Source organism: Eleutherodactylus coqui, chromosome 3 (genome assembly GCF_035609145.1).
Source record: "Eleutherodactylus coqui strain aEleCoq1 chromosome 3, aEleCoq1.hap1, whole genome shotgun sequence".
Lineage (NCBI taxonomy): Eukaryota > Metazoa > Chordata > Amphibia > Anura > Eleutherodactylidae > Eleutherodactylus > Eleutherodactylus coqui.
In genome coordinates, this window is record NC_089839.1 from 242,569,762 (window position 1) to 242,592,048 (window position 22,287).

At 45.7% G+C, this 22,287-nt stretch overlaps 1 protein-coding gene across 1 annotated transcript in view; it reads left to right on the forward strand.

Annotated features, from left to right (window-relative positions):
* Positions 1 to 22,287, forward strand: part of SLC25A24 (solute carrier family 25 member 24) — a 43,462-nt gene that overhangs the window by 4,107 nt on the left and 17,068 nt on the right. Inside the window, exons 2-3 of the mRNA XM_066597200.1 lie at positions 17,917 to 18,043; positions 20,398 to 20,485. Coding sequence (XP_066453297.1) covers positions 17,917 to 18,043; positions 20,398 to 20,485 — 215 coding nt within the window. The remainder of the gene's footprint in view (positions 1 to 17,916; positions 18,044 to 20,397; positions 20,486 to 22,287) is intronic.

Genomic DNA, 22,287 nt, shown 5'->3' on the forward strand with positions numbered 1-22,287 from the left:
GTTGGCGCCACGTCTATCCATGCAAACAGGGAAACGTGCTGCCAAAGGATCATGGTACCCATCACTTGTCCCCATGCCGGTGACCCTTTGCCAGGTTTAACGTGTTACATGTATTAAAGGGGTGTTCTAGTTCACTACAAAGTAATAAATGCTAGATTGGTGGGAGTTCGACCACTGGGACCCCCACAATCATCTGAATACCCCTTGAACATTGTAAATTCTGCTTCCATTGTAGAAGGGACCCACAGACTTTCCGGACCTTGATCATGGTTTCTCTTGGGGTTTGTCGTCTACATTATGTAACATTTTCTTTCCGCCGTGTCCCCCATAGCTGTTGGTTTACCCTCCCAGGATCAATATCTGCAGGTAGTGGTGACGCCTGTCATGAGGATAACCAGTTTGTTACTTTGCTCCCTGTATTAAACCTGTCAGGCTATAAATCCAGCCCGGCAGACTGTACTGATAAGTGTGTATTGTATAGCATGCGTGACGTGGCTTCTCAGGGACTTTGTGGACATTCTAGTTATGTAGGCCTCATGCTTAGAAGCATATGCATTGGATTAGCAGTAGCTCCCAAGTGTCGCTCTTGTGGATGGACTTTTCCTGTTTTGACCCAAGTCCCTCTCTGCTCGTTAAAGGGAGTCTGTCAGCTTAAAGGAGATGTCCCGCGCCGAAACGGGTTTTTTTTTTTTTAAACCCCCCCCCCCGTTCGGCGCGAGACAACCCCGATGCAGGGGTTAAAAAAACCACCCGCACAGCGCTTACCTGAATCCCGGCGGTCCGGTGACTTCAATACTTACCGCTGAAGATGGCCGCCGGGATCCTCTATCTTCGTGGACCGCAGCTCTTCTGTGCGGTCCACTGCCGATTCCAGCCTCCTGATTGGCTGGAATCGGCACGTGACGGGGCGGAGCTACACGGAGCTACACGGAGCCCCATAGAGAACAGCAGAAGACCCGGACTGCGCAAGCGCGGCTAATTTGGCCATCGGAGGCCAAAAATTAGTCGGCACCATGGAGACCAGGACGCTAGCAACGGAGCAGGTAAGTAAAAAACTTTTTATAACTTCTGTATGGCTCATAATTAATGCACAATGTATATTACAAAGTGCATTATTATGGCCATACAGAAGTGTATAACCCCACTTGCTGCCTCGGGACATCTCCTTTAAACATACTCTCCAATCTACAGGAGGAGCCGAGCAGATTGGTATATACTCTTATAGGAAAGATTCAGTAGGACTTGTACTTTATTCATTTATATCTCTGCACATCCTGACCTGAACAGTCCAATGGGCGGAGCCATCAGTGATTGACGGCTATCTTTGTATATACAATAGGACCGCAGTTTGGACAGTATGTTTGAGCTAACAGACTTCCTTTAAGGCCCAGCTCACATGAGCGTGTCGGTACTGCGTATTCCACGTGCAGATCTTACGCATGTAATGCTCTGTACCAATCTGCCCTAGGCGGTCATGCTACCGCTTACACATATTGCACAAGAAAAGTCGCAGCATGTCTTATCGTATGTGCGTATTACGTGAGCATCAGAGGCGTAACTTGAAGCTCCTGGGCCCCAAAGCACAACCTGGATCGGGGCCCCCAACTATAATGCTTTATTCATAGTACTGGGCTCCCTATATGGAGAAGAGAGGCCTTATGCGCCCCCCAAGGCCCGTGGGCCCGGGTGCAACTGCATCCTCTATAGTTACGCCCCTGGTGAGCATAGATGCCATGATAGCATATGGCGAGGAGTGACACGCAGCCAATGTAATTGCATACTAAGTGTGTGATGCTCATGTAAATCTGCGCGCTGCCAGATACACGCGTGTGAGCCCGGCCTAAGACGATGTTTAGATGTGGAGAATACGCAGTAGATTTTCAAATCCGCAGCATTTTACCGTACCATCTGGGATTTCAGATCCGCCGCTTGGTAACCTATGTTGCGGGTTTCACCGTTTTGCAATGGATAGGGGAGAATTTTGTGGCAAATCGGCAGTAAGAGCCGTATGTAGCGTCTGCTGCGGATCTTACGCACACCTTTACAAGGAAACTTGATTTTTTTATACACACTGGAGCTTATTTATTTTATGGTGTCCGAAAGTGGAGCACATCTTTAGGGGGCGTGGTCATGCACAGCCAATCACATTTCTATAATCTACACCAGAAACTACTGTAGATTATAGAAAAAAACCAACCCCAGTTCCTAATACTCTCATAACTCAACATGTCATAAACTCCGATATATAAATGTGATATCAATGGAAGCAAAGTCAAAAATTGTCCTAGAGCAAAACTGTCTAACAGCCAATCACAGCCCAGCTTTCATTTCTCAAGTTGCTGATGTAAAATGAAAGCTGCACTGCGATTGGTTGGTATGGGTAGCAAGTACAGTCTTACTGTTAGACAGTTTTGCTAAATGAGGCTCAAAAAGTTATATTCTGCCTTTAGGCCTCATGCACACGGCAGGTCCGGAATCTGGCCCTGACCGGCGGTTGATTCTGCGTACCTGTGTGCACAGGCGGCGTCATCCATGCAGCCCTTTTTTCTTCTGGCTTCTCTGTACTGTGGATGGTCCACACATTCGCTGGGCGAATGACTTCATTAGAAGCCGTCCGTCTTTTTTTTTTATTTTTTATTTTTTTTAAAATCCGCAAGCGCAAACCGCAATTGGCTTCCGCTCGTGTGCATGAAGAATCTTTTTTGCATTGCATGCTATGGAGGGTTATTGCTGCGGAATCTGGAGGCGGGAGCCCTGCTTGGATTCCGCAGCAGAGATCTGCCCGTGTGCATGAGGCCTTAGTCATCGCTTCTGCCTCCTAATACATTTATCGCTTGTAGCCAGGCGCACGTGAAATGAGTAAATGAGCTCCTCTCTATATTTAGAACTTTTCCGTTTTTCTTTATTAGAGGAACGGCTTCATCTTTTTTTTTTTTTTTTTGTTTCTGCACATTTTGTTTTTCACTTCCTAAAGTAAATTTAAGCGCTGTATATGCACACACTTTTAAAAAATGTTAAAGGCATCTTTTCCAGTCGTCTTATGCCCCCCTTTTTTTTTTTTTTGAAGCTCGCAAAGACAGACATTAATTTTCATGCATTTTTGAGAAGTGTTTTATTGGGATGATATTTTTTTTGTTACTTAATGTATGCTTGCGGTATCTTTCATACACATGTATAGCCTGCATGTCAGACAATTCTGCTTATGTAGGACTTGCATACTCCCTGTATACGGACTGACTGGCTATACATCACACATTGGTATGCTGTGCTCTTCTTGTGTATGCGGACATACGACCTGTTTCCATACACTTCATAGAACCCAGAGCCTTGACCCAGCCGTATTCCACATCCCGCTGCATATTCTGACCCGCTGCTCACTACTGACTCACTCTGTAATTGAGACCAGACTTGCATTCTTTGTGGCGACTTTTGCAGGTTTTACTAGGGCAAAGTTGCTTAAGGCCTGTAAGATTTGGTAGGGGACTGGACTCTCTATATACTCAGACTTACACAGTGTGATCACCCAGATATCCATATACAGTAAAACTATTCCTGCTGTACAGTGTGGTAATATGACGGCTATAGAAGTTGTTTGGGGCTTTTCTATGTCCATCCAACTTTCACATTATGTCTGAATTCGACAGGCAAAAAATTGGGCTGGAGGGTGTATGGCTCTGCAGTCTCCTTAAGGCTAGGGTCACACAGGGCGGATTTGCCGCGGTTTTGCCGCAGCAGATCCACCCGCGGCAAAACCGCCCGCGGCCGCTAATCCCGGGATTAGCCAGCCATGTGGATGAGATTTCTCAGAAATCTCGTCCACACGGGACGGCTAATCCACTGCGGTAAATCCGGTTGAAACCGCGGCTGCGGCGGCCGCAGCAGCAGTTTCAAAAGAAGCAGCATGTCCATTCTTCGCTGCGGCCGCGCTCTCCTCTATGGGAGCGCCGGCCGCCGCGCGGCCGGGCCGCTTCACAGCCGCCGCGGCTTAAACCGCGGCGGTTCTCCCGGCGGAAATCTCGCGTTTTTTGCTGCGGCCAAACCGCGAGATTTCCGACGAAAATCCGCCCTGTGTGACCCTAGCCTAAAGGTTACTTATGGGGTTCCCTAAGCTGCAGGCAGTACGGTCATGGACACACGGATTGCAGTGGCCCGTCGCCTCCACCGATAGATTGCAAAACTACTAAACCATACTACCTCATTGCTTTCTTCTGGATCAACATTGGGGGGTAATAGGTTCAACTGGATGGACAGATGTCTTTTTTCAGTCTTACATACTATTAGAGATGAGCGCGCATACTCGCTAAGGGCAATTACTCAATCGAGCATTGCCCTAAGCGAGTACCTGCCCGCTCGTCTCTAAAGATTCAGCTGCCGGAGCGGGTGACGGGTGAGTTGCGGCGGTGAGCAGGGGGGAGCGGGGGGAGAGAGGGATCTCCCCTCCGTTCCTCCCTGCTCTTCCCCGTCCCCCGCCGGCAGCCGAATCTTTAGAGATGAGCGGGCAGATACTCGACTAAGGCACTACTCGCTCGAGTAATGTGCCTTAGCGAGTATGCGCGCTCATCTCTAGATACTTTGTTACTTTTGAAACTTTGCAGCGCTGTACCGGAGATGAATCCAGCGAGGCTCATACCTGTTCATATATGAACCCCCATATATGAGTCGCTTGCTAGTCATTTAGTCTGAAACAAAATGACTTGTGACTACTGAGCGAGTTCTCTGGTGGCTATCACCAAAAATATCTGTTCACAGCGCCCTATATAAAGGTATCTTTACACATTTTTCCATGCCTGCTTGGCCGAGTCGATTGTGTATGGGGAAGTTAGAAGGAATAGCTGTTGGTGAAGTTGGACTCGTAGCAAATGAAAGTGTATGGCAACTTCTATTTACTTTGTGAATGCTACATATTGGCACTTTGTGTAGGGAATATTGTGCTTCTCAGTGGAATTAGTGAGAAGTCATAAAAAAACTTCTGCACTCAGTACTTCCATCTGACATGTATACAGTTCTGAAAACTCCAGAATATACTTATTATATAAATTCCACATATACGTATATGTAAATGATTGCGGCAACGATTTCTACAAGCTTCACTCATATATGCTTACTTTGAAGTCTATGGTCTTATCTGCATTAGCCCTTGATGTAGATCCGGCACAAGATGCCAGACAGTGCAGCGTTTTCTGCGATTTCTATTGTTTGTTGGTTTACCAGACTATATGATGGAAGCCAGATAGACCTCATTATAGCCAATGGGATTTGGCACCATTTGTTTGTGTTTTTAAATTGGATCCGGCATTCCCTTTCCCAACAGCCTGTATGCCTCCATTAACGCCACCATCACAGTCACCCCATGGAGTGCCCCCGATAAAATAGTGCTATCAGAGTGTCCCACGTTAACAATCCTGCCCTCAGAGTTTTACCAACTCAACAAACCATACCGCCAGACTGCGTACAGGGTTGGTGCAGTGACATAAAGCAGACTAGATGAGAATTGTCTTTTTTTACAGTGAGATTCATATTGGGTCTGTAAAATGATCATTGCCCGTGAGATCCCAAAATGCTGCATTTTCATTTGTTTGAGTTATTAGGGAAAAGTTACTTTTTCACATTCTACATGTAGTCATGAGGTATGTTAGTAAACTTACTACTACACAACTTGCTGCACATACGTTTTATTAGTCAATCAAGAGAGTAGGAAATTCTTGACATCGTTATAGCCTACAGTTAATTAAATCTATTGTATCCCGATTAAAAGAAAAACCTGGTAAAATGCTGGGAGGATAAATACCCAAATGCTGCACACTAATTACTATAGAGACTAATATGTCTGCACCTTTAAATAGTAATGGACTGTGGTCCTTCTTACATAATCCCTTTAGGACATTCTTCTGTTCAGCCCCTCCGCCTCAGGAGACGAGCCGCTTGTACCTGCAAGCAGCAACCTGCCGCCTCGCACACCTTTAAGTAAATACATTCCCTAAGTACACTGCTGGCTGCTCTGCCCTCATCTTGGCTTTATAAAGTCTTATCTTATACCCGGACTGGTGGTCCCACCTTCCCAACAATAATAAAGCACACAGGCCACTTTGAGTCAGCTGAATGTCGCCTGATTATCGTCCGCAACTTGCATCAGACAAACCATGGACGCCCGTCCGTGGGCTGCCCGATGTCTGCGGGGACGCCCGTCCGTGGGCTGCCCGATGTCTGCGGGGACGCCCGTCCGTGGGCTGCCCGATGTCTGCGGGGACGCCCGTCCGTGGGCTGCCCGATGTCTGCGGGGACGCCCGTCCGTGGGCTGCCCGATGTCTGCGGGGACGCCCGTCCGTGGGCTGCCCGATGTCTGCGGGGACGCCCGTCCGTGGGCTGCCCGATGTCTGCGGGGACGCCCGTCCGTGGGCTGCCCGATGTCTGCGGGGACGCCCGTCAGGGGTGATAGTGCAAAAGTTGGCTTCACTTCCCTTGAAATCAATGGGAGCTAAAGTCTCCTATTACACTTTCGTGTCTGACCCCATGTTGGAAGTGGAAGTAGTTAAAGTAGGATTTCAATGGGAGTGAAGCCCTCTATGACACTTTCTCTCCCGTCCCCCTTGATTATGTCCGACCCACCTGCACTGACAGCGAGTCTGGCAATCAGCCGATCACCGTGGATCTTGAGCAGGGGGTCCCCAGTGATTATTGATGATCTGTCCTGAGGATAGGTCATCAATACTTTTTTGCCTGGGAAAACCTCTTTAAATTGACTACAGATTCGGCCAAAAATGTATCTATGGGAGCCTTAAAGGGCTTATCCCAAGATACTCTTATATACTGTCCGTAGGTCTCACAACTGAGACTTCACCTGATCCTGAGAACTGGACTCCCATGTCCCCCCTCTTCTTCTCCCTGCAGGCTCGCTGCACCCACCCGCAGTGACGAGGAGAGTGAGTGGACTGGCAGGTGGGGCGGTTGCTTATCTTTCCTCCTCTGATGATAGTCTGTTTTACACAATTGGATGTACTGCTGACAAACAATATTTTTGAAGCCAGCATAAAAGATGCGGTGAATGAACTGTTCGTCTTTCACTCCCTGCACACAATTACCCGGTGATTGTGAAGAATTATTCAAATTGGGCAATTTTTGCACCTGTAAGAGGGCCTTAACTCTGGTGTTTAAGGGGTCATCCCACAAAAACATTGCTTCTCGGTGAATCCAGCCCATAACTTTATAAACATTTTTTACATTTACATTTACTGGGCCAGGAGTATTTCGGCCATGTTTCTGCATCCATAATAAAGAACTGTGTTCCCACCTGACCGCAGGTCTCCTGACCCGAACTCCGGCGTCATAGGAATGTATGATGGTCAGGCTGGGATGTACAGAAATACAGTAGTGTCCTACTTTGTGCATTACACACCATTATCATAGTCCGGTGCATAACATGCGCAGTAAATACACATATTGCATACGTATTTACTGCGTATTACTCACGTAAAAACTGCATGTAATACGCAGGCTAAATATACATGTCTGAGGCCGTACAATAATATCAGTACATGCATAAAAAGTGGTTTCTAGCTTTTTAGGTTGGATTAGCACGACTGTATTTGCGCATGCAATATACAGTTAATAGAACCCATTTATTACAATGGTTTCGTTCACAAGCGCTTACTTTGTTTGCGCAAAAAAAAATATGCAGGAAGTTCTATTTTCCTGCAGATTTAAAACTACATTTCAATGGACGGCTCAGTGATTTTGTGTGTGCAAACACACACTATTTGCATGTGCAAAAAGTACAGTAAAAAAACACTGCTCTGGGCACAAATACGCAACGCCCCCGGCACAAATACGCATACTTTTGTGTGAATCCTAGGGGTGGCTTCACACAAGCGTTATTTGTGTCCGACATGCATAAGACAGTTGTGTGACTCCACAACAAGTGCTTGATGCGCACCGCCAACCGCCATGCAGTACCATGACGTGTGTGCTCATGTAATACACGCCAAGATGTGTGAGCAGCAACGTGGGAGCCTATGGCAGATTGGTGCACCGGATTACATGTGTAATACGCGGTCGCCACACGTTCACGGAAAGGAGCCATTAGACTATATTGACGTGTGGCAGATCTGTTGCAGAATGTTTCATTAGCGTGTGTAGCCTTTCTAGTTCTGTAATAACCTGTTGATTTAACGAGCTGCTATGTGTAAGGAAAGCTTCCACTCAGCAGAGCGAGGCGTTACACAAACAGCAATGTATCAAGTCCACATCTACAAAGAGATACTTTTATTTTAAAGGTGTGAACCGCCTCATCACAGGCAGAAATGGATCTGAGAGAGTTTGACAGTTCGGCTGAGATCACTCCGAGATTGTGTTTAGTAAATACCCCAGCCATCAAAGATAAACAATCCGACATTATAACTCAAGTATATAAAGCACATTTCTGGCACAATGGTTCTTTGCATTTTGCTTTTTAGAAGCTGAAATGTACCCCTGTTGTACCTGTAACCTCTGGATGGCATGCTATTATCTTGGAGACCCCCCCCCCCCCCCACTCCATGTCCCTGTTTGAACCTCTTAGGCAGGGTTCACACAGGGCAGATTTGCTGCGGTTTTTCCGTCGCGGTTTTGCCGCAGAAGAACTACTTCTGCGGCAAAACCACTTCAAAGGTTAATTTGGGCTTGCGGATTTTGCTGCGGAAAAATCCGCACGTGTTTTTTTCCGCAGCGCTTTTTTACTTTTTGTCGCGTATTTGGTGCGGTTTTGGCTGCGTCCATAGAGGTCTATGGACAAAAAAGCGCTGCAGAAAAGACCAAAGAATGAACATGCTGCATCTTTTAAAACCGCGCCGCAGTTGCATTTCCGCACTGCGGCTGTGCGGTAAAAATCCACCCTGAAAACAGCTTTTTGGCAAATCTCATTTGTGCTGCATTGCACTGCAAACGCAGTGGTTTTGCTGCAGTGCGGATATGCAACGGCAATCTGCGGCAAAGCCGCGGCAAATCTGCCCTGTGTGAACCCCTCATAGTTTCTGCTAGCATTCTTCTGAAAACTAGGTGACGGTGACGGTTTTTCCTCTTGACAATCTTCCTCCTATGGGACAATGCTCTTGTTTTGTACAAATTGCAGATAACTGGCACCAATCCTGTTGTAGAGATATACTGGTACATTCATGTGTAGCTCATGTTTACCAAGTGAGAACAGATCACATACAGGAAGGGTGGGGATGAAGCTTTTTTTTTTTTTTCTTTACCATTCTACTCCCTATAGCAGAGGTCTCAACCAGGGGCGTAACTATAGGGGATGCAGGGGATGTGGTTGCACCCGGGCCCAGGAGCCTTAGCGGGCCCATAAGGCCTCTCTTCTCACCCAGTACTATGAATAAAGCATTGTATTGAAGGGCCCTGTTACAGAGTTTGCATTGAGGACCAGAAGTTTCAAGTTATGCCTCTGGTCCCAACCTTCTTGTAGGTTGCAGCCACTTTTACTGGGCAGGCGGTGTTGAGCTAACTTTTTAAAAGGCGAATGGTCTATTAAATTAATGACCATGTAATATAGCTTTATTACACTGCTACTAACTGCCAGTCCTGTTTCTGGTACCAAGTGCTAGTAATGCTATGACCTATCTGGTGCCACTAGCATACTCTATCTGAGGCTGCCAGCTGCTGAGGAGCCACGTGTAGGAAGCCTGAGGCACACATGGATCTTGTGGGTCACTGGTAGAGGAGCGATGCTTTATAGGATGTGTTATTGCTAACCCCAAAGTGAAAACCCTGTGAAAGGTTTGAATGAATTTAAGGTAACGGACATTAATAATCACATTCTGGAAAGTAGAAGGGGTTATACGTGTGGGACAAGTGGCAGGCTGAGTAGGTGAGCCTGATATGGCAACCTTGGGGAAAAAGGACAAAGGACCATTTGCTTTTAAAGTGTTGTATGTGTTTAATGTTGATGATATCCTATACATCAGTCATGCCAAACTATAGTTTATTATTTATTAAATGCATATTGGTCAGTGCTAAAAGCTTTTCAATGGTCCTTCAGCAACTCTCAATGGACATTCTAATTAAAGGATGACAAACTTGCAAGATCCCTGTGATTTGTAGGTGACGGCTGCGTCTGGTATGTCCAATAACCGATTATCAGCTCTGAAGCCATAGACGTCATGGTAGAGTCTATTAATGAATTGGGTGGGGGCGTATAAATTATAAAGCTAATGCTTCTATTCCAGCCAGTGTGTCTGTGTTGACAGAACAGAAGCTTTTGTTCTTGCGCTGCGGACATACATTGGCTATGATGTGGGACTGATGAGCCTCTGTTTTCACTGTCGATCTTCATGATCTGAATGAATTCCTGTAAACTGAGACTGTGTGAATGTACCGTAAAGGTGGTATTACACGGTACGATTATAATTAGAGATGAGCGAATCTACTCGGTTCGGGTGTTTTTGCACTCGAGCACCGCTTTTTCCGAGTAACTGACTACTCGGACGAAAAGATTCGGGGGGCGGCGTGGTGGAGTGGGGGGTAGCAGTGGGGAACAGGGGGGTCTCTCTCTCTCTCCGAAAACAATACAATGTAAAGATCATCTGCTGCGAAAATCCGCATCAAATATCCATGCGAGCTGTATTATGCCCGTGGACATGAGGCCTAACAGTCTGTCAGCAAGATCCTGCCCATCAGTGAATATGATGGTGGCATTTTTTAGCACCTTCAAAAATGTGCCGTATTTCATGGTTGGTAGTGTTTTTTTAAAATTTGTTAATTACAAAAATAGAAAATGCTCCACGTTCTGACTAATTCTTACTCCATTTACTTTGTAGTCACTTTACTTTTATTTTTCCTGCTGCTTATAGTGCTAACTTATTCCATAACGATGTACAGGGATTATCACTGACGTCTCCGTCCCCAATGGGGCTCACAACCTAAAAATCTATTTTGCACGCCTGTTAGGATGGCCATACACATTACATATTGATGGGCCGAACCTGCCAGCTTTGATGGCACCAGCTGATCCTCTGTGTTTTGCGGCCTCCCACCTCTCCAGAGATGCAGGAAGAGATAAGGATCGGGCAGTTGAATTTGATGGTGTTGATTGAGATAGTTTTAGATGGTTGTCACGGCCTCACGAGGCCTGAGGAGGACAGAATGGCATAAATCTATGTGACACGTACATATCTGTTCTGAGAGTCAAAGGTTGTAATTAATTTCTGCTCCCAGATTCTCCCATCACTGGTACAAATTAATGACAACCTTTGACACGCTCTGAAGAGGAACAAGTCATGTGAATTTATGTTGTTCTACATCACGTAAAGAATGTACTCCTCAGACCTTGTGAGGGCATCTCAACCAGGGAGCAGATGAACTCTTCCAATTATCTACTGCTACGGTTTACTCCCTTCCTTATACAGTATTGATGGTTCTCTATACATCTCCTCTTTGCCTCGTTATTCCTATGTTCTTTTTGATAGCTACCATTTCAATAGATGGCGCTGTAGAGGACTATTCCATCACTCATTTGCATGGACCAGGGATTGGAGCTCCAGCAAAAATTTGCATATTCCTCCTACGAGGTGTGCAAACTTTTACACTTCATAACATCTTATAGGTTAAATATAATTACAAGAATTAATAATATCAATCTTTATTTGTATAGCGCCAACTTATTCTGCAGCACTTTCAAGCATCGGAGAAACACGGACCATGCAACAAGTATATGTGATATATATTATCAGTTTGAAACAAACAGGGTAGGGGTGGTACAGGAGCTACAAGGGGGGGCGATGAGGCATGGGGGAACACAGGCAATACGGGAATCACATGTGGAAATCGGTTATTAGAAAGTAAACTGTGTGGGGGCGATATAGAGGTGAAGGAGTAGAGGTCGAATGAGATAAGCAGGGTGGAAGGTTTGGGGAGCCATAAAGAGGGCAGGGAGACTAGGTCAGGAGATTTGGTATGCCTCCTTGAAGAGGTGAGTTTTTAAGGTGCTTCTGAAATTTTGTGCATCGGGAATTGTTCAGATGCCTTGGGGTAGAGTGTTCCAGGGGATGGGTGCTGCTCTGAAGTCCTGTAGGTGAGCATGTGATGTTCGTACTAGAGGGGTGTTTCGTTTGAGTGTGCTAGCGGATTGGAGTTTGTGGGCTTGTATGGAAAGTTTGTATGGAATTGAAGGAGGCGATGTACAGTGGCGCGGTGCCATGGAGAGCTTTGAGGGTGAGGAGTTTAAATTTAGTTCTGCAGCGACGGGCATAGTGCAGAGGCATCTGAGTAATAAATGGATAAGAAAATGAGCATCTAGTATGGATTGGAATGGAGCAAGTCTGGTGTGGGGGAGGCCAATGAATAGCGAGTTGCAGTAGTTGAGTCGGGAGTGGATGAGGGTGACAACGAGTGTCTTTAGCATATCCATGGTGAGGAATGGCCGGATTTTAGCAATATTTCTGAGGTGCATGTGGCATGTTTGGGCCAGAGATTGGATGTGAGGGGTAAAGAAGAGGTCAGAGTCCAGTGTGACCCCCCCCCCCCAAGGCAGTGGGCGTGTTGTCTGGGGGTTATGATGGTGCCAGACACTGGAAGATGTTGCGAGGAGGTTGGTTGGAAGGTGGAAATACGAGAAGGTCAGTTTTCGAGAGGTCAAGTTTGAGAAAATAGGAGGACATAGTATTAGAGACAGTGGACAGACAGTCGGTGATATTTTGGAGGAATGGTTCAGAGATCTCATGGGAAGAGGTGTATAGTTGGGTGTCAGCAGCGTAGAGATGGTATTGGAGGCCGAATTTGAGGGTGGTTTGTCCAGTTGGGGCTGTATAGATAGAGAAGAGAAGGGGACCGGGCCCTGGGGTACCCCAACAGTGAGAGGAAGTGGAGAGGAGATAGAGCCAGCAAAGGAGACACTGAAAGAGTGGTCAGAGAGGTAGGAGAAGAACTAGGAGAGAGCAGTATCCTTTTGGCCAATAAAGCAGCTATTAGAAGTCTCAAAGTGGACATCAACTGATTACATGTAACATGGAAAGAGAGAGTAGTGATACGGTGAGTTGCAAAGAAGGCAATATGTTTACAGAACTAGCAGAGGAAAAGCCAAACTTCACCTGCCAGAAATGCAAGCTCGTGCCTTTATTGGAGGAAAAGATGCAAAGTCTTCAGGAGAGAATAGCTACATTAAGGAAGATGAGGCTTTCCTTGACAGAGCAGAAGTAAATCTTCAGAGTGTTTGAAAGAAAAGTAATTTTCATTGTACCTGCAAAGGAATGGAAGCATATTGACCCAAAGAAGCAGGAGGATCAGGAATCAGTCAGCACCCATACTCCTCAGGAGCAAGGTTCTCACGCAGAAGAACAATGAAAAGGTACATCAAGAAATGACTGCCCACCACAAACGGTCTAGTAAGCACTCAGAGTCCTCAAGGATGGATAAAAAGAAGTGGCGTTGTGCAGAAGAAAAGGAAGGTGGTGGTTGTGGGGGATTCCTTATTGAAAGCAGCAGAGACTGCTATCTGTAGACCTGACATAGCTTCACAAGAGGTGTGCTGTCTTCCAGGTGCACAAATGAAGAATGTGTCCGATTAGGATATCATGACTCTTCAGTTCCATTTCTACTAATACATGTAGGGACCAACGACACTGCAAATCAGGACCTTGCCACTATCTGCAGATATTTTGAAGACCTCGGAAAGAAGGTGAAGGAACTAGGAGCACACGCAGTTTTCTCATCCATCTTCCCAGTGGATGGCCATGGAATAAGGAGATTGAAAAGGATTCTAGAGGTGAACTACTAGTTATATTGTTGGTGCCATCAGCAAAGATTTGGATTCCTAAACCATGGAGTGAATTTCCTATATGATGGACTGCTTGCTAGAGATGGGTTGCACCTTACAAAAACAGGAAAGCATATATTTGGTGGGCGCCTTGCTTTACTCATTAGGAGAGCTTTAAACTAGAACAATATGGGAGGGAAGTGAAAGGCCAGGTAAAAATATACACATAATGAATGCAATTTGACAACCTTGCTATTAGAATTAAAGTACAAAGAATTCAAAAGGAAAGTAGAGGAGCAAGAGACAGCGATCACAAACTAAAATGTTTTTACACAAATGTACAGAGCATGGGAAACAAACAAGGAGAATTGGAGCTCCTAACACAGGAAGAGAAATATGTTGTCATAGGCATCACGGAAACTTGGTGGGATGATACACATGATTGGAATACAAGGCTTGAAGGATACAATGTATTTATAAGAAACAGACCTAAAAAAAAGTGGAGGAAGTATTGCGTTGTATGTTAGGAAAACATTCATCTCCTCAGAGATTCAAGCTTCAGAGCGTGGTAGTTCTGTAGAAACTGTTTGGGTAAGAATACAAGGAGAGAACATCAGAAAGGACACTATTGTAGGCATTTACTATAGGCTGCCTGGACAAGCAGAAGATATTGATGAACTCTTTTTACATCAGATGGCCGAGCTCTCAAAAAAAGCACAACATAGTGATCATGGGAGATTTTAACTATCCAGACATTTGTTGGGAATCTCTTTCAGGTAAAAGTAATGGGTCCAACAAATTCTTATCTGCACTTGCTGACAATTTTATCTTCCAAAAAGGTCGAAGAGAAAACAAGGGAATCTTGGACCTAATTCTTACCAACAAGAATGGTTGAGGAAGTAAGGGTGGCTAGGACCTTAGGAGGCAGTGATCATGTTATCATTGAATTCTGAATAAAAAGGGAGGAAGACCTGAGAAGACCCAGACCTCAAGGTTGGATTTCAGAAAGACAGATTTTAGTTAACTCATATTTTAGTGAAGACTGTAGGAAGAATCCAATGGCGGGATGTTCTTAATATACTTAATGGAGTGAAATATTAGTGAACTAATGGGACAACCCTTTTATAAAGGCTAACTTTAAACTCTCATATTATGCCTCATTTGACTCTGTATGTGTGTGGCAATCACTTAAAGGGGTTGTCCGGCCACACAGGGTAAAATTTTTTATAATGCTGCTGCTTTCCTTTCAGTAAGGATAGTAACAGACAGCATACAGGGGCTCAAACCGGCCAGCAGATCAGCTGGAATGTCAGCTTCTTACCTTAGAATCTGATCTTCACTGCAGCTTTCAAAGATGGCGCCTCTGTGCTGCCTTCCCACAATGCTCTGCGCTCTCCCTCTTCTGTGTGTGCGCTCTCGATGGTAGTAAAAGACATGAAAAGGCAGGATTTCCCTCAGCTCACGTCCTAGCCCCGCCCACGACACGCCCACCTCTATTGAACTGATCTACAGTCTCTCCCCGCCCAGGCCCTGCCCCCTGCTGCATATTATAATCAGAAGGGGTGTGGCCAGGGGAGACTGTTATACTCTCATGGTTCACGATAAAATCCTACCATGAGTGTAAGCAGCAGCACAGTGTATAGTGAATGGAGAGGGGCAGGGGAGAGCCGAGAGAGAACTCTCCTGCAGCCCCCCACTGCAAAGCTACCTACTGCCCCCCCCCCCCTGCTAAAGGAAAGTAAAACAAAACATTTCCCCACACACACATGCCCTCATAGTGCCCCTCCCACAGCGACCCCTCTCACAATGTCCCCCCCCCCCCCCCCCGACTTCTGTCAGCCGGGTCCCTGCACACACACACACACACACACATCACTGCACCCCCCCCCCCCCTTGCACACATCCATCCATCTCTCCCTCTCCACCCCCCCCCCCTTCCCCCGGGACTTTTGACAGCCGGGTCTCCAGACACCACTAACACACACACACATCACTGCACCCCCCCCCCCCCCCCCTCCACACATCCATCCATCTCTCCCTCTCCACCCCCTCCCCCACCCCCACCCCCCCGCGAGAGTCCACCCCTCCACTCATTCTTACCTTGGAGATGAAGAGCCAGCAGCCACGCCTCCCCTGCAGGCAGAACTGAGCTTCCCAGCGGCTGAAGTTCTTCTGCACATGCGCAGAGCTGTGCTGGAGAAGCTTGTCCCCGTCGTCCCGACAAGAAGAGGACAAGAGACTTGTCGGAACCCATGGCAACCGAGGAGCAACACAGGGGGGGGCAGCCCAAGAGGTAAGTGAATAACTTCTGTTTGCCTAATTTACAATGCACAATGTATATTACAAAGTGCATTGTATTGGGCAAACAGAAGTAATGAGACCTAATGTTTATGGCCGGACAACCCCTTTAAGTTTGGCTTTTTCTAATGCCTCAGATTTCATAACCGCATACAAAGGTTTTTTTTGTCTGTTGGACTCTGTGTGAATCTGACTATAGAAATTGTGGTATACGAAGGGTGCTTTTAGAGGGAACGCATTCAAATAAGCGAAAGGGATCGGTAATCCTTCACTCTAAATGCGAGACACTGACCGAGTAACGAAGTATAATCTGTCACTTTTTGCTCGTCGTTCATTTTATGCAACATTCACTTATGCAGCGAATGTAAAAGGCTGAATGATTTCTTGTGTGAACAAGCCAACGATGTATCTGCCTGTATAAACAGAGTAAACAAGCTAACAAAGACGTTAGTTACTCATTCAAATGATAAACTGGCTCTTCTAAAAGTCCCTAACCTGCGGTCATGGGATTCCTTATAGTAGAGAATATCTGCATGCACACAGTTGGATGGAGTGTGCACGAGTCTTTTATGTGAAAGACACATGGTGGACACATAAGGCTAAGGCAAGCTGCACACGGATGGATTTGCATTGCAGAATCCGTGGTCTGTCTGCACCGCAGATCCGCAGCAAGTACCGTTCATTACAGCCTATGGAAAACCGCTGCTTCCTGCACACTCGCGGAAACCTATTGCAATTTCTGCGAGTGTAGGAAGAATCACAGCATGTTCCATTTTTGTGAGGGCTCTGCACCAACGGCTTCCATTGAACTCAATGACCCGCGGCCCTACCTCCATGACATTGCGGAAATATTATGGATACCTGCGTCATCGTCTAGCAACGGCACAGGAAAAGCAGTGATTTAAAAAAAAAAAATCAAACTGCACTGCGCATGTCCGAGGAGGAGCCGTGCGGACCATCCGCAGTACAGGGAGAAATGACAAGAAACGGGTACGCATGGTCGCCAGCTGGGCACAGGAACTGATTCCACTGTGGGCCCCCACATACAGAATCCGACGATTCATGTGCAGACAACCTTTAAATGACTCCGCATAATGTTGCAGGTAACCTAAACTGACCGAATGACAAACGATAATCATTCGCTCATTCACTGGTCGTTTGGAGTGCATATTCAGTCCTCGGTTTATACAATGAATGTGACAGACTGAATGATTTCTCATTTGGATGTGTCTGCCTGTCTAGAGTACATCACAATAAATTGGACCCTAAAGCTCCTTTTAGACAGCACAATCTCGTTTGCACTAGCATCTGAGCTGGTGGCATCCTCGCCGGCCCGTTCGTTCTCGCGCAGCGTGTTTATATAGGCAGATTCATCGTTGAATGGTTTGCTTCTTGTTCAGCGTTTAACATTCACTATGTGAAACCCTCATCACTTTCTTTCGTTTGAACGATAATCTCTTTGTCTAAAGGCCCATTGTCCATGGGCGGATCAGATTCTGCATGTGGGTGTCCGCAGCAGAATCCAACCCTGCCCATGGCGAGGACGCTGCTTACCTAACCGGATCTTCTGCGCGTCTGTCCAGGTCTTCCACTTTCTGTGCAGAAGTGCCGACCAATGCACATGCGCAGTGGAGTGTTTTTTATTTATTTTTTGTTAAACCTCCTTCTTGATTGTTCCAGCACCCGCCTTTTCAAAACAATCTCCCCAACTGTAGTGCCCAAGATTTTAATAATGCCCCTATTGGTGCCCTGAACAGTAATTGTATTCTCCCTTTTGTGCCCTGTGTAGATCCCTCACAGTAATTTGACGTCTTATATTTTAAAATGTCAATGAATTGTGCACAATTTTTTTTTTGTTCTTAATTGAGGGCTATCGTTTTTTCCAATAGAGAATTGTTGCAGCTGGTGATACAAACAAGGATGGACAGCTGGATTTTGGAGAATTTATGAAATATTTGGAAGACCATGAGAAAAAAATGAGAATTGCATTTACAAGCCTGGACAAAAATAAAGATGGTGAGACCTTCAGAATGTGTTCCAAGTCTTGGATCCTCAGCTGTACACACAATTTGGGTTCTCCCCCCTCCCCCATAATTTGTTATCCTGACATGGTAATAGACCTTATGGTGTGCCCTTAAGGCCCTTTTACACGGTGTGATTATCGTTCTGGTTGTCCAGGCTCCTGCGCTCCCACAGGGTTTTCAATCATTACCGGCCCATGTAAAAGCATGCAGAAACTGAAAGATTGGATGAGAATCGTCTAGTCGTTCAGTTTTAAGCATGTTTAAAATCCTTAACGACATCATTCGGTGTAAACAGTAGCCGTACAGTACTGAACGGCCGCTGCTGACAGTGATTGGAGAGGGGCGGGGATAGAACTGTCCTCTAGCCGCCCCCTGCTGGCCGTGCTGTGAGTGATCCAGGGATACTCGCTCCTGTGTAAGAGCACAGGAGTGAGTACACACTGGGATGAGTGTTGGGCATTGTTTGCCCGACACTCATCCCATGTAAATGGCCATTATACTTCATGGGGACACACAAGAAAAAAAGTGTGTGCTAGACATCTGGACTGTCTGTGAGATTGTATGTTGAATCCGGTTTCAAGTTACAATTGTCCAAGAAAGACTATAGTATGTTGAAATTGTCGTATCCTCAGACCATTGTAGCTTGAGCAATCATTGGTATCTTGCATTGTGTGCAGCTTTTAAAGACCGCTGTCCCAATAGTAACGGGGGATTTAAATGCCGCTGTCACAATTGACAGCAGCATTTAAAGGGTTAATAGCCACGATCGGCGGCATGGCTGATTGCCGCTATTGCCCGCGGGTGTCAGCTGTAGTAAACAGCTGACGCCTGCGCTGTATGAAGAGAGGTCACCCCGTGACCTCTCTTCATACATACCCTGACGCTCCAAGAAGTAAATGTACGTCCTGGAGTGGGAAGGGGTTAAATGGGAATGTCACAGACACACAGCTCTGCTACATACATTTCGTCAGCCTGTGCTGGTTTGGGATTTGTGATGATGATCATGTGAAGCCCTCCTCCCAAACAGGTGACTGATCACATGATGGTAACATCATCGCAGATGCTGTCCGGCTGTGCAGGTTTTTAATAAAGTGAAGTAGCAGTGATGACCTCAGCATCCTGTGATCAGGGATGGAGGTCAGAGCCAAGGTGATGATCACATGACGGGCAAAGTTAGCACAACAACATACGTAGGTGCAAAAAGCTGTAAAAAAAACCAAAAAACTTTATTCTCCCATAACAAAAATTGCAGCTGCGTTTTGACCTATTGGTCTTTGTCAAGCTTGTTATGGGAGAATAAAGTTTTTTTTTTTACAACTTTTTGCACCTACTTATGCTGCTGTGCTACCTTGCTCTGGATTGATTTTGTGGACACTGTTCATGTTCTGTTGTGGCTGATGCATTTCTGTGATCCTACCCGATTCAGTGATTAAAGTGTGCTGCTGGGAACAATTTTTTTTCTAGTATATGATCACATGACTGGGACATCATCAAAAGTCCTGTGAAAACACATTTTGCATTTTTTATGCTGTAGAACCTGCAATGACCTCACCATCATGTGATCAAGGGCGGAGCATGAGAAGCACTCACACACGGACAAGTCATCATTAGCACTTTGATGCTCCTCCTTGTCCAGGGAAAGTAAACCACTCGTTTGTGACTTCAAAAAACAGCAGTATATCGGGTAGAAGAAATCAGTAGGACCACTGATGCTATATTACCTTTTCTTAAGCTAGTCATACACTTGAGTCATCCAAACCCACCAATTTCTCAACTAACAATCTTATTTGTACAGGAGCCTCTCAGGTATTTCCGCGGGAGATTAGCTGCTGCCAGAGGTGTCTGGTCTCCCAGTATCAGACCATAGTCTTCTGCTGTAGTCATTAGTGATCATCATAATTATTGGAACCTTGCAGAGCTCTTGCATCTAAACCCTTATTTATTCAGTCTACATTAAAGGACTTTTCCAGCAATGTTTATCACCTATTGATAGGATGAGTGATGAATAGAGATGAGCGAACCTACTCGCTTAGGGCGATTTTTGCAATCGAGCACTGCTTTTTTTCAAGTAACTGACTACTCGGGCGAAAAGATTCGGGGGGAGCAGGGGGTTGCAGACGGGAGGGGGGGGGAGAGCTCCCCCTGTTCCCCACTGCTACCCCCACTCCACCACGCCGCCCCCCGAATCTTTTCGCCCGAGTAGTCAGTTACTCTAAAAAAGCGGTGCTCGATGGCGAAATCACCCTAAACGAGCACGTTCGCTCATCTCTAGTGATGAATGTTAACCCTCTGGAACCCCATTGATCATGACTACAATTTTTCTCAATTTTTTTTCTTCTTTTGTAGGGAAGATCGAGTCAGCTGAGATCATGAATTCACTTAAAACTTTGGGCATAAACATTTCATTGGATCATGCAGATAAAATCCTTAAAAGGTCAGTAAAAGTGTGTTGTAATGTGAATTTACAAGCCCAGCGCAGTTAGTGATTTGTTTCGTTCAGTTTCTGTTTTTTTGTTGAAGTTCAGTTAATTTTCATAAATATTTAGTAAGAGGATGTATAGCGTGCTTGCATACAGATCAGCCATGTTTATTGAGGGATGTGCTGAAAGTAGATCTCAAGGGTAGCCAGAGGATAAAACCAGATATGCTCAACTTTATCCTTTGGCATTACGGTGTCTGCACAAGTGGCGGTCAAGCCACATTAATCATACCTGGGTTTCTCTAATTTCCCTGCTTCACCTGGATTTGCAACTTGAAACTGTGGCAATTGGCTGTTATCTGTGTGCAGTTACCTTGGCTGTAGCTGTATGGGCACCTAATGGCCTTAGCATTAGTTTTTACAGGTATTTGTGCTGCTATCTTACCTATTGTAGTTAAAAGGTGCCCTCAACCATTAGATGAAAGTCAGCCGAACCCTTTGATAGTATCAAACCGTTAAAAATGCTACAACGTAATAGTCTATTTGTGGCAACAAACGCATTTGAAAAAACCCTGTATATAAGCCAAAGTCCCAGCCCCTCTCCCCATCTTGATGGCTTATGGGAAGGGGAGGGGGCAGGAGCTCAGCAGAGCTAGTCCCTCCCCCTCTCCGCTCCAGTCTACTAGTTCCTGCCTCATCCTGACCCCTCTCATTGCAGACAATTAGCAAGAGTTGGAGAGGGGAAGGGAAGGGGGACAGAGTTTAGCAGTCACACTACTAAACTTCCTCCAACCTCCCTTCTCTGGCAGCTATCATAGGAATCTATGGCAGCGGCCGACGTATTCCAGACTAAGATGGTTCCTGAATTATCTTTCCTGGCCGGCATAAAAACGTCTATATGGAATGTCGTATGCGCTATTTTTGCCAGCTGTCAGTTTTTTCGCATCGGGAATACGCCCATCCGAACTGATGCATTGGAAACCAATGCATCAGATGGGTAACGTATATCGGCCGGCTGTGAAAAGAGTCAGTCATTTTGAATATGACAAGTTTGGAAAGTGGCTCGCTAGAGCTATTCATCGAAGATTACCCTAGTCCTATCTGTTCTTCATTAATTCGCCTTGCATAGGTCTGGTGCACTCGAACTCCTAAATCCTAGGAGAGTTCCATATGTACTACTATAACTTGTACAACATTGACAAAAGTGATTCGCTGTGAAATTGATGGTGAAAATCGGCACCAAAATCTGCAGTGGAATCATCTGGGGAATATTGTTCGGCTTTACATGCGGAAAATGTCCACTATGTGCTTATCCACCCTTATACCTCTAAGTAGTTGACCAAGTGTATTATTCTACATTTGCCATGGACTGCAACATATATAGCCAATGTGTGTCGGTTCACTATACTCCTAGTTTTATCAGGTCTAAGGGACATTTCTATTTGGGACTACCGTCGGGCACTACTGACTATCACACCTGTGCTTTCCCATTGGACTGAGGATCGCTCAGTGAATGAAGGTGGCAGGTCGGAATGATCTCCAGACTGTCTGCCTCCATTCACAGTAATCGGGCTGTTCACAAATGAATGACGGTCTGTTTTACATAGGCTGATCACTGATTGATCTTTATGCTTGCATCAACTGAACGAGGAACGAGCTATTGTTTGTCGTTCAGTCATTACAGGCATTTCCACTGAATGATTATCATTCAGATTTCTGCATTCCAGTGAGTCTGAACAATGATCTGGCTCTATAAAAGGGCTCTAATTTTACATCACTGAGTAAATTTGCCCCATTATGTCGTTTGTAATTAAATA